At 43.5% G+C, this 13,251-nt stretch overlaps 1 protein-coding gene across 1 annotated transcript in view; it reads right to left on the minus strand.

Moving 5' to 3' along the window:
• PIK3C3 (phosphatidylinositol 3-kinase catalytic subunit type 3) overlaps nt 1–13,251 on the minus strand; it is a 257,560-nt gene that overhangs the window by 34,706 nt on the left and 209,603 nt on the right. Inside the window, exon 24 of the mRNA XM_069747182.1 lies at nt 9,238–9,328. Coding sequence (XP_069603283.1) covers nt 9,238–9,328 — 91 coding nt within the window. The remainder of the gene's footprint in view (nt 1–9,237; nt 9,329–13,251) is intronic.

Here is a 13,251-nt window from a genome sequence, read left to right on the forward strand (position 1 = left end):
GACAGGCCCGTTGGTCGTTATTTTTTGCCCGCTTCGACTTTGTGATTTCGTACCTTCCGGGCTCTAAAAATGTGAAGGCGGATGCTCTGTCTAGGAGTTTTGTGCCCGACTCTCCGGGTTTATCTGAGCCAGCGGGTATCCTCAAGGAAGGAGTCATTGTGTCTGCCATCTCCCCTGATTTGCGGCGGGTGCTGCAAAAATTTCAGGCGAATAAACCTGATCGTTGTCCAGCAGAGAAACTGTTCGTCCCTGATAGGTGGACTAATAAACTTATCTCTGAACTTCATTTCTCAGTGTTGGCTGGTCATCCTGGAATCTTTGGTACCAGAGAGTTAGTGGCTTCTGGTGGCCATCTCTGTCACGGGATGTACGTACTTTTGTGCAGTCCTGTGGGATTTGTGCTAGGGCTAAGCCCTGCTGTTCTCGTGCCAGTGGGTTGCTTTTGCCCTTGCCGGTCCCAAAGAGGCCTTGGACACATATTTCGATGGATTTCATTTCTGACCTTCCCGTTTCTCAAAAGATGTCAGTCATTTGGGTGGTCTGTGATCGCTTTTCTAAAATGGTCCATCTGGTGCCCTTGGCTAAATTGCCTTCCTCCTCTGATTTGGTACCTTTGTTCTTTCAGCATGTGGTTCGGTTGCATGGCATTCCTGAGAATATTGTTTCTGACAGAGGTTCCCAGTTTGTTTCAAGGTTTTGGCGAGCCTTTTGTGGTAGGATGGGCATTGACCTATCCTTTTCCTCGGCTTTCCATCCTCAGACTAATGGCCAGACCGAACGAACCAATCAGACCTTGGAAACATATCTGAGATGTTTTGTTTCTGCAGACCAGGATGATTGGGTGTCCTTTTTGCCGTTGGCTGAGTTCGCCCTTAATAATCGGGCCAGCTCGGCTACCTTGGTTTCTCCATTTTTTTGCAATTCTGGGTTCCATCCTCGTTTCTCTTCAGGAGAGGTTGAGTCTTCGGACTGTCCTGGTGTGGATTCTGTGGTGGATAGGTTGCAGCAGATCTGGACTCAGGTAGTGGACAATTTGATCTTGTCCCAGGAGAAAGCTCAACTTTTCGCTAATCGCAGACGCCGTGTGGGTCCCCGACTTCGTGTTGGGGATCTGGTTTGGTTATCTTCTCGTCATATTCCTATGAAGGTTTCCTCTCCTAAATTTAAAACTCGTTTTATTGGTCCGTATAGGATTTCTGAGGTTCTCAATCCTGTGTCTTTTCGTTTGACCCTCCCAGACTCCTTTTCCATACATAATGTATTCCATAGGTCGTTGTTGCGGAGATACGTGGCACCTATGTTTCCATCTGTTGAGCCTCCTGCCCCGGTTTTGGTGGAGGGGGAATTGGAGTATATTGTGGAGAAGATTTTGGATTCTCGTGTTTCTAGAGGGAAACTCCAGTATCTGGTTAAATGGAAGGGTTATGCTCAGGAAGATAATTCCTGGGTTTTTGCCTCTGATGTTCATGCTTCCGATCTTGTTCGTGCCTTTCATGCGGCTCATCCTGGTCGGCCTGGGGGCTCTGGTGAGGGTTCGGTGACCCCTCCTCAAGGGGGGGGTACTGTTGTGAATTCTGTGGCTGAATTCACTCCTGTGGTCACAAGTGGTACTGCAGCTTCTGAGCTTCCTCCCTCAGGTGTTCTGGTGAGCTCGTTAACTGCTTCATTACTTAACTCCGCCTGATGCTGCTATCCTTGCTCCTTGTCAATGTTTCAGTGTTGGATCTGAGCTTCTCCTGATTGTTCCTGTGACCTGCTGCTCTGTATAGCTAAGTGCTTTTTGCTTTTTTGTTGCTTTTTTTCTGTCCAGCTTGTCTTTTGTTTTGCTGGAAGCTCTGAGACGCAAAGGGTGTACCGCCGTGCCGTTAGTTCGGCACGGTGGGTTTTTTTTGCCCCCTTTGCGTGGTTTTGCTTTAGGGTTTTTTGTAGACTGCAAAGTTTGCTTTACTGTCCTCGCTCTGTCCTAGAATATCGGGCCCCACTTTGCTGAATCCATTTCATCCCTACGTTTTGTCTTTTCATCTTACTCACAGTCATTATATGTGGGGGGCTGCCTTTTCCTTTGGGGAATTTCTCTGGGGCAAGTCAGGCCTATTTTTCTATCTTCAGGCTAGCTAGTTTCTTAGGCTGTGCCGAGTTGCCTAGGTAGTTGTTAGGCGCAATCCACAGCCGCTTTTAGTTGTGTTTAGGATAGGATCAGGTGTGCAGTCTACAGAGTTTCCACGTCTCAGAGCTCGTTCTTGTATTTTTGGGTATTTGTCAGATCACTGTGTGCGCTCTGATCGCTAAGCACACTGTGTTTCTGGATTGCCTTCATAACACCTGTCATTAGCAAACATAACAGCGTCGGTAATGTAACTCTATGGGGCAAAAAAGCATCCTGCAAACAACTTTGCAGGATGCGTTTTTTCCCCTAAACGACGCATTGTGACGTATTAAAAAAAAAAAAAACGCCAGTGTGAAAGTAGCCTAAACTGCATGTATGAAAAAAAAAAACTCCACAAACTGACAATATGCCTGGTCAAGAACAGGGAAAGAATGCCGGTCTTACAAATAGAAGCTTTGCAGTATTGAGATTCATGGCTAAGCGATTGAAGGCCAATCATATTTTTTTTAATGAAAATTCATCAAACCCAGCAAATTAGAATTTTAGAAGATTCGATCATCTGGAGTGATAACTTCTAAAGATACTTCGCCTTCTACCTTTCTTCTTCTTCTGATTGGCCACAAAATTTAGCAAGAAGAGCAGAAAATGAAGCAGCTCCTTGAGAGAAAAAGAGATTGGTGGCGTTTTGGGGATCTTTCAGGTGACAGATGTTAATTAATGTATGAATGCAAAGATCTCCGAAATAACCGATACAATTCTGTTCGATGACCGGGGAGCTGGCAGACCGGGGAGTGAAAGTGCCTTTGGGATGCCTTGTGTTGTTATATGTGGTAATTAAGGTTCAGGAGAAAGTTCTCGGCTACGGCTGAAGCTCTTTAACCGTGATGATGTTGGAATTCATAAAACATAAAGAGGCGCCATAACTTTATATTAAAGAATAGATTAGAGCATTTAAAGATCAAGTTCCTGTTAAGTATCTTCATAACCTTCAATACGAGAAGTACAGGACCACAAAATACTTAAAAGAAAGCAAGTATGAAATTGTTCAACTTTTTACTGTAAAAAAAAAAAAAAATCTGTCGTGAGATTCAGAGACGGGATCTTCATATATCCATGTTTTATTCTGAAATGCTAAAAGTAGAAACCAGGAACGAGGTGACTGAATAGTCTAATCAAGGGGGCAGGTTCCCACTGGCTTCTCTCCACCCTGCTCAGCTACAGTGGGTACGGTAAGTATTCAGACCCCTTTAAATGTTTCACTCTTTGTTTCATTGCAGCCATTTGGTAAATTCAAAAACTCTGCACCACATCTTCACTGAAAAAAACCCAAAACAGAAATATAGTAATTTTTACAAATTTATTAAAAACAAAAAACAAATATCTCATGGTCATAAGTATTCAGAACCTTTGCTCAGTATTGAGTAGAAGCACCTTTTGAGTTGGTACAGCCATGAGTCTTCTTGGGAATGATGCAAGAAGTTTTTCACACCTGGATTTGGGGATCCTCTCCATTCTTCCTTGCAGATCCTCTCCAGTTCCGTCAGGTTGGATGGTAAACGTTGGTGGACAGCCATTTTCTCTCCAGATGCTTAATTGGGTTTAGGTCAGGGCTCTGGCTGGAACAATCAAGAATGGTCACAGAGTTGTTCTGAAGCCACTCCTTTGTTATTTTAGCTGTGTGCTTAGGGTCATTGTTTTGTTGGAAGGTGAACCTTTGGCCAAGTCTGAGGTCCAGAGAATTCTGGAAGAGGTTTTCATCCAGGATATCTCTGTACTTGGCCGCATTCATGTTTCCTTCAATGACAACCAGTCATCTTGTCCCTGCAGCTGAAAAACCCTCCCATAGTATGATGCTGCCACCACCATGTTTCACTGTTGGGATTGTATTGGGCAGGTGATGATCAGTGCCTGGTAATCTCCACACATACCGCTTAGAATTATCACCAAAAGGTTCCATCTTCGTCTCATCAGACCAGAGAATCTTATTTCTCATAGTCTGGGAGTCCTTCATTTGTTTTTTTTAACAAACTCTATGCGGGCTTTCACATGTCTTGCACTGAGGAGAAGCTTCCATCGGGCCACATAAAGGACTGACTGGTGGAGGGCTGCAGTGTTAGTCAACTTTGTAGAACTTTCTCCCATCTCCCTACTGCATCTCTGGAGCTCAGCCACAGTGATCTTGGGGTTCTTCTTTACCTCTCTCACCAAGGCTCTTCTCCCTCTATTGCTCAGTTTGGCTGGACGGCCAGGTCTAGGAAGACTTCTGGTGGTCCCAAACTTCTTCTTTTTAAGGATTATGGAGGCCACTGTGCTCTTAGGAACCTTGAGTGCTGCAGAAATTCTTTTGTAACCTTGTCCAGATCTGTGCCTTGCCACAATTCTGTCTCTGAGCTCCTTGGCCAGTTCCTTTGACCTCATGATTCTCATTTGGTCTGACATGCACTGTGAGCTGTGAGGTCTTATAAAGACAGGTGTGTGCCTTTCCAAATCAAGTCCTATCAGTTTAATTAAACACAGTGGCCTCCAATGAAGGAGTAGATGAAAAAAAGAGTGAAAAATTTGAAGGGGTCTGAATACTTTCCGTACCCACTGTAGATTGATAGATCTCTCACGATACAAAACACACCTGTCAGTCAAGCAGTTCCGGGCTGAGGTAAGCCGGTGGGGACTTACCCTTGGGTCAGACTTCTGCTTTTAACTATGTTCTCTCTGAAATATTGCAGTGTTGCAGAGTAAATCATGGATATTTGTACTCATGTATCCGGTCTCCGATTCATGTTGACTGTGTTCCGGACAGCATGAATCATCTGACAGGTTCCCTTTTATAAATCTTAGAATTATAATAGAGCTCTAAATGCCCAGCATTTCTCCTGTGTTACGGCGACCTTCCACCCTGGGACCAAAAAGTGACTGTACATTTGTCATGTATATTCACTCTACCTGGTGCTGTCCATTTGACTCCTCCTCAGATCAGAGTCCCTTTTCACCAGATTTCAAGACTGCCACCACCATGGCATGGGCAGTAGAAAACAAAGTCTAAACTATGCCTTTCCAGCTTTTATTATTCCACAGCACAGGGAAGGTATGGTGTACATTAACCACTGGAGGCCGATGAAAGTAGGGAGCGACTATACACAAGGAATGTAAAGTCACTTTGCAGCGCCAGGGTGGAGATTCAATTTAAAGAGGTCGTCAACTATTGGTCAACCCTAACTTAATCAATTCAGGACCCCGATTAAAATATGTATAGTCACAAACCGCAGTGCTGCCATTCTAGCTATGTCGGGGCCACTGTTCCCAGAAGGTCACGTGACATTGTTGTGTTACATCCTCTACTATATAATCGTCTCATTCTGTCTGTTTGTCTGTAATGGAAATCCTGCGTCGCTGATTGGTCGCAGTGCCACGTAGTTCAGTCACGTTTATTGAACAAGTTCTGACAGTCACAGTGCCACGTAGTTCAGTCACGTTTACTGAACAAGTTCTGTCAGTCACAGTGCGACATAGTTCACTCACGTTTATTGAATAAGTTCCGTCAGTCACAGTGTGACGTAGTTCACTCACATTTACTGAACAAGTTCTGTCAGTCACAGTTCGACATAGTTCATTCACGTTTATTGAATAAGTTCCGTCAGTCACAGTGTGACGTAGTTCATTAACGTTTACTGAATAAGTTCAGTCAATCAAAGTGCGACATAGTTCAGTCACGTTCACAGAATACGTTGTCAGAATATTCTAGAATACCCGATGCGTTCGAACCGGGCCACCATCTAGTATAGTATAACTATCTAAAAGTTGGGTCCCAGATGTCCTCTGTCCTCCCTGACGTTGTGGCCACTGTGAAAAGAGGTAGCGGAGCAAAGATGCCGGCAGCGGAGCAACGGCAAAATGACTGAAAATATGCCGGTGAAGACACTTCAGCAAAATGAGAGTTAGCATTTTCCTGAAACGTTTTCGTCTTCTTAAAGATGTCGTGTGAGGGTAACCCAGAGCATAGAGAAGGCAGAGGGGAAAAAAAAAAAACATAGTACACTCAAAATGTACTTGCATTTCCCAGTGTGACTGGTTATAGGGCCGGCGTATGTGCAGGGAGGGAGAGGTAATCTTGCTCGTCTTATGCCGCTCTGCGATCTGAGTCATCACTTTGCTCCCCATAAATCTTCACTCATTTACACCTTATCTGAAGAGCGTCGCGTGGCTGCGATGTGCGGCAGCCGTGACCCTGTGAAGAGCTGGGACGGTTTGTGTCTGCAGTTCCGATAAGCGAGGGAGATGTGAGGCGTCTGATATCCATGTACAAGGATTATCCCTTATGTATAACCTGTGTTATTGCCCAGCTTGGAGAAAAGCTGGAAAGGTACGCCGCCTGATCCTCAAATTTATGATGAGCGTTGGTGATCTTACTCCAGTCCCTGGCTGGAGTAATGTTTGTGGCGAGGAGCACACAGAGCCACACGCCACGCGCTGGTTTTAGCTTATGGACATAAACAGAAATGTTTCCATTCACTTCAACAACCAATAAAAAATCTTCGAACTGGAGAATTGTGATTAAAATATGAGATTTTTAGATTAGAATTGCTTGTTACAAACCCGTACGAGGGAACAAGGCCTCCCTGCTGTGATGCCGCGTCTTCCATCAAGCACTGTGATGTATCGGTGCGCCGTGTGAATTAAGTGCGATACTAAGTGAAAAAGGAGAGAAATATTGTGCCGGCGAGTATTAAGTGTTCTCCATCGTGCGGCACAAACGGCGAGGATAAATCCGGCTTCTCGGCTGCTGCTGATGGGATAAATATTTGGGAGATGTAATATTGGAGAGTAATGCTCTCTTTCCATCTCCATAATGTCTGAGGCTCCCCATTGTAATCCCGGGCACGGAGCGGCTCCTCACTACGCCGTGTTCTTGATTACTGGATTGTATTCACAGCTATGTAAAGTGTCTACCCTGACTCCTAATAATCTGTTTACTGAAATGAAAGGCTTCTGCTCGGGCCCCTTTATTAATAGAGTCATGAACTCTCTTTTCAAGCGTAGATTAAACACGGAGCTGCGGGAAGCCGGCTGCATGTGTAAGTGGCAGCGCCGGGCGAAGGTAACAAGGCAGCTTCATAATAAGCCGTGTTCTGTCGCTGAGCAGAAGCCTCCAGCTGCGGTAGGGCCCCTGATATAATGCTGGATGCAGGAGGGGCGACGAGCCAAAGAGCACAGTTACGGTAAGTTCACACTAGGCGCTTTTTCAGCATTTTTTTCTGCAGCAAAACCTGTTCTCTTGGCAGGAAAGAAGCTGCCAAAAAAAAGCATGTTTCCTTGATTTTTGGCAGTGTTTTTGTTTAGTTTTTTTTTGCGGCAGTTTTGTCATGCTAGATTGGTCTCTTGTGCATGCTGATAAAGTTTAGAGAAGGGCGGACTCCTGGATGTTATAAAAAGGTCGGGATCGGGTACCTGGACCCCATTCACTTGAACATCAAGTGTTTGCCATGCTGTCATGCATGACAGCGCACCAAACACCGCTTCTAATCAGTGTTAAAATCACTACCTCTAGTCAGGCAGCAGAGGTGATCGGAGGTATAAAGTTGACCTCCAGTCACTAGCATTTGCTGATGGGCCTACGCCTACTGCCGCTAATAACCGTGAGAGAAGGTGGCAGCTGATGGGAGTACTCATCAGCGGGCGACTGCGCTGTAAATAAATATTTAATAACAAAACAAAACATGTGGGTTCTCCTGTATTTTTGATAACCAGTCGGGCAAAACTCACAGCTTGGGGCGGCAACATTCAGTTGTCAGCTTCAGCAAGGCTGGTAATCAAGAATAGAGGGGTCGCCACTCCGACTAATAATAATATTTTTAAAAAAAGGCGTGGGGTACCCCCATTTTTTGACAACCAGCCAAGCTAAAGCAGACAGCTGGGGGCTGGTATTCTCAGACTGGTAAGGGGCCATGGATATTTGCTTCCCAGCCTAAACATAGCAGCCCGCAGCCGTCCAGAAAAGGTGTGTCTATTACATGAGCCAGTTCTGGGGCTTTGCCCAGCTCTTCTCACTTGAAAATTTGCATTAACAATGCTGAAGAAACACTTAGTGTGAACTTAGCCTTAGTCTGTCATGTGTCAGGTGAAGCAGTGCAATCACATGGAGTTTAATGTACATATAGGAGTACAATGCAACCATTGAGGCCTACCCAGTTTACCCCTCAGCAGGCTACCCCACAACGCCCCTCAGCAGGCTACCCAACAACGCCACTCAGCGGGCTACAAAACAACGCCCCTCAGCGGGCTACAAAACAACACCCCTCAGTGGGCTACCCAACAACGTCCCTCGGCGGGCTACCCAACAACGCCACTCAGCGGGCTACAAAACAACGCCCCTCAGCGGGCTACCCAACAACACTCCTCAGCGGGCTACAAAACAACACCCCTCAGCGGGCTACCCAATAATGGCTACATAAAACACATGACATGGATTAATCAAATGGGCACCTCACAGGGCAATTTAACATATACCTGACACAGTGACTCTATATACATTCTGCAGCAGGACTAAGTGATACATGTTTTCAGACAAAATGATGAAATAAAAGGGTAATGTACAATGCAACAAATACCAAAACCAATACAAATATTTGGAACCTCATTTGGGGAACACATGGACGATGAACACTATCTAATGTAACCGGGAACAAAATTAGAGTTTCCAAAACAAATGGCTGATCACTTTTCAGCCGGGCAGCAAACCAACAAAAGAAAAAGCTGGGTCTCCTTAAGACGCCTGTAAGGGCACATCCACGAGATAGAATCCTGCTATGTACTGGTGAAGAGAAACCGCCGACACAGTAGATACTGGTTTGGTTGATGACCACCACCATGTTTTGAGGCACTGTTGATAGACTGGACACGGATTTACAGGTGAGCACAACAGAGACCGTCCCCTTCCTTCTGGAGACTTACTCTGCATACATGTCTCATTGATCATCGCCTATGGTTCCCCTACCAGCTAAATCTCCACAAGTACAATCACTTCCTTTCACGATAGGCCTTAGACATTATATATATATATATATATATATATATATATATATATATATCTTGCATTTATCAGAAAGTGAGCAAAAACAATAAAGAACAGCACTTGCCTTCTTAACAGTCTTGTCCGGCTCTAGAGCAATGTCGGGAATGTTTGCATCAACCATCAGGGAGAAAAGATTTAGGATCAAGTTAGAATACCTATAGGAGAAAAAAACACAGCATGTAAAATATAATAAACAAATCAACAAAAATCAAATATTTACAGTATCAATCACCATGAACCAAGATCAGTATTAGCTGTGATACACCCAATGACGGAGCTAGAAATAACAGATCCTTCAGTTTTCGGACAATCGGCGCACACACAATTCGCCACTGACTACAGTCGCATGAAAATGACAGATAAGCTGGAGCCAGGCGTCAAAGTGCGCCAGCACTGACACTAAGAGCGTGACACTGAAATAATTCAGTATCAGTGCGCAGGCAGGAGACAGTGCTCCCTCGCAGTTTTGGAAACGTCAATCACTATAAGGTACCAATTTCATTATACAAATAGGAGGGCGGGATGGTGCACCGACACAAGGGTGCACCAAAACAGGCTCATTTGCATACCAAATAAAAGTTAATATTTAATTAAACAATATCAAGTTAAACTATACTTGCCAACTATGATTTAAGTAGGTGCTAGGTGCTAAGGTTTAGACAGTTTGTCATTTTGGCGGTGACACACTCCCTTTAAGAAACCACCACAGCATGTCTATTTGGTTGAGGTCTGGATTTTGACTGGGCCACTGAAAGACTTTGATTCTTTTTATTTCCAGCTACTCTGATGTAGATTTGCCGCTGTGCTGGAGATCCTGGTCCTGTCGCATGACCCAGTATTGGCCAAGCTTTAGCTCTTGCATAAATGGCCTCACTTAAAGAACCAAAGTTATTGGCTGCAAAACATCCATTAGTATGGAGTTTGTGCTAAATTTGGTTTTCACAGGTCATTATGACCAAACATCTCCCACTTTGATCTCGCCTGTTAGAAAGCACATTATTCCACAAGTTTTTTTTTCTTTTGTTCATATCCAACTTTGCAAACCTTAGCCGGGCTGCAATTTTTTTTTTTTTTCAAACAAAAATTAAACTTTCTCCTTGAAACGTTTCCAAACACAACATCATTAATCAGTCTTCTTCAAATTGGACCGTCATAACATTACTAGTTAGCATTCTAATTGAGGCCTTTAGAGTCTGAGCTGTAGCTCTTGGGTTTCATGCATGGTACTTTTCTCTGAGCATTGCACCGTCTGATCTTTTGGTGAATTCCACTCCTGGGAATATTTTCAACTATCTTGAACCGTTTTCTACTTGTGAATAATCTTTCTGTAGAATGATAGACTTGGCCTTGTAACCTTTTCCAGACTAATGGGTATCAACTATTGCTTCTCTAAGAAGAGTGTACTTATTTACACGATGCTCCTTAATTTTTGCTTAATTATTAAATAAATAATGACATGGTGCAATCTGTCATGTTTTCTACTCATCTGAGATTGTATCTAGTTTTAAGGTCTTCTAATGACCAGTTTTTTTTCCCTTTTCATCATGGAATGATGTGCAAAAAAAATAGAATTCAAAGAGGTGTGCTTAGTTTTTCTCATAATTGTATATAAAGCAGGGACAAATTAAAGATTTTTTTTAAGTGGAGAATCCTTTTTATTAATATAATGACCCACTGAAACGCCCAGGCAAAACTTTTCCATAGGACGAGGGCATCAATCTTCGTTCTTAGTACACATGGCCACAATCAGCTACAAATAGCGATCTCCAATAAAACCATCCAATAAATACAGATAACACCTTTAATTACACACTGACGAGCGCGAGGAAGCTGGAAGACTGCAGTCATATGAAGGACAAACCAGCTGCTCCTGGGAGATCTGCAAGTCACCAGGCAGAGGATGCGCTAATTCTATCAGAGGAAAAGAAGAGATACAGTTTCCCAAAAAAGTCGAAGCTGATTGAGTTACCTTGCCACTTACCTAGGAATGACATTGTAATCGATGGAAATTTCTCTCGAATGATACCAGGTGTGATATCATATTTACCCGAAATAAAATACATATAATGATATACAAAAAGAAAAAGCCGGCAGCAATAGTGCCGTGCCCCCCCAGGCAAATACCAAACCTTCAACATACAAGACAAAAAATGGATGTAACACATCAGTTTTAAAAGGTGAAAAAAGTGCTATTTAATATCCCAAAATGGTGGCGCCGTTATCGCGTCCTAGAGTGTGTAATGCACATGTCAGAAAAAGCCCAAATCAGAGAATCATCTGATCGCGCATGCGCAGTAGTGCTATGAGAAGATCTCATTGCGCATGCGAAGTAATGCTATGAGAAGATCTCATCGCGCATGCGCAGTAGCGCTATGAGAACACAAGCACCATCTTTAGAAAGGGATATGTTTAATATAACGCGCATGCGCGAGATGTCCGCAGGTTTGATGGTGAGGTCGCCGACACGGACCAGATCACACAAAGCCATATGTTTTTCACGAGTTAGATTTGGATGTTTATATGTACGTCTTGTGCAGGTCTGTCTAAATGCAGTCACATCATCATGGATGGAGAGGTTTCTTTGTTAAGTACCAGTAGTTCTCTCCCTCTGTGGCATTTTTTTAAAATAATATCATGATTTGTTCTCGCACATGTGCATGACATATGCTTTGCTCTTGCCATAACTTTTTTTTGATCCCTCCATGCCATTGCGCATGAGCGATATACTATACATATCCCATTCTAGAGATGGTGCCTGTGTTCTTATTGTGCTATCGTTATTATTGGGCTTTTTCAAACATGCGCATTACACACGCTAAGGTTTCAATAACGGCGCTTTTTTTGGCTCACACTTTGAGAAGAAACGTTGCCATTTTGGGCTATTAAACAGCATTTTTTCACCTTTAAAACTGGTGTGTTGCCTTCCAGTTTTTTGCCTTCTTTATATAATGATAGACATGAGGGGATGTAGATATATACAGAAAGAAGGAAATTGTAGATATATACGAAAGGAGGAAGGAGGAAGATGTAGATATACAGGAGAGGAGGAAGGAGGAAGATTTAAATATACAGGAGAGAAGGAAGGAGGAAGATGTAGATATACAGGAGAGAAGGAAGGAGGAAGATGTAGATATACAGGAAAGGAGGAAGATGTAAATATACAGGAGAGAAGGAAGGAGGAAGATGTAGATATACAGGAGAGAAGGAAGGAGGACGATGTAGATATACAGGAGAGAAGGAAGGAGGACGATGTAGATATACAGGAGAGGAGGAAGGAGGAAGATATAGATATACAGGAGAGGAGGAAGGAAGATGTAGATATACAGGAGAGGCGGAAGAAGCCAGATGTAGATATACAAGAGAGGGGGAAGATGTAGATATACAGGAGAGGAGGAAGGAGGAAGACGTAGATATACAGGAGAGGAGGAAGATATAAATATACAGAGAGAAGGAAGGAGGAAAATGTAGATATACAGGCGAGAAGGAAGGAGCAAGATGTAGATATACAGGAGAGAAGGAAGGAGGAAGATGTAGCTATACAAGAGAGAAGGAAGGAGGAAGACGTAGATATACAGGAGAGGAGGAAGATATAAATATACAGAAGAGAAGGAAGGAGGTAGATGTAGATATACAGGAGAGAAGGAAGGAGGAAGATGTAGATATACAGGAGAGAAAGAAGGAGGAAGATGTAGATATACAGGAGAGGAGGAAGAAGCCAGATGCAGATATACAAGAGAGGAGGAAGCTGTAGATATACAGGAGATGAGGAAGGAGGAAGATGTAGATATACAGGAGAGAAGGAAGGAGCAAGATGTAGATATACAGCAGAGAAGGAAGGAGGAAGATGTAGATCTACAAGAGAGAAGGAAGGAGGAAGACGTAGATATACAAGAGAGAAAGAAGGAGGAAGATGTAGATATACAGGAGAGAAGGAAGGAGGAAGATGTAGATATACAGGAGAGGAGGAAGAAGCCAGATGTAGATATACAAGAGAGGAGGAAGCTGTAGATATACAGGAGATGAGGAAGGAGGAAGATGTAGATATACAGGAGAGGAGGAAGATGTAGATATACAGGAG

This window comes from Ranitomeya imitator, chromosome 1 (genome assembly GCF_032444005.1).
Source record: "Ranitomeya imitator isolate aRanImi1 chromosome 1, aRanImi1.pri, whole genome shotgun sequence".
NCBI lineage: Eukaryota > Metazoa > Chordata > Amphibia > Anura > Dendrobatidae > Ranitomeya > Ranitomeya imitator.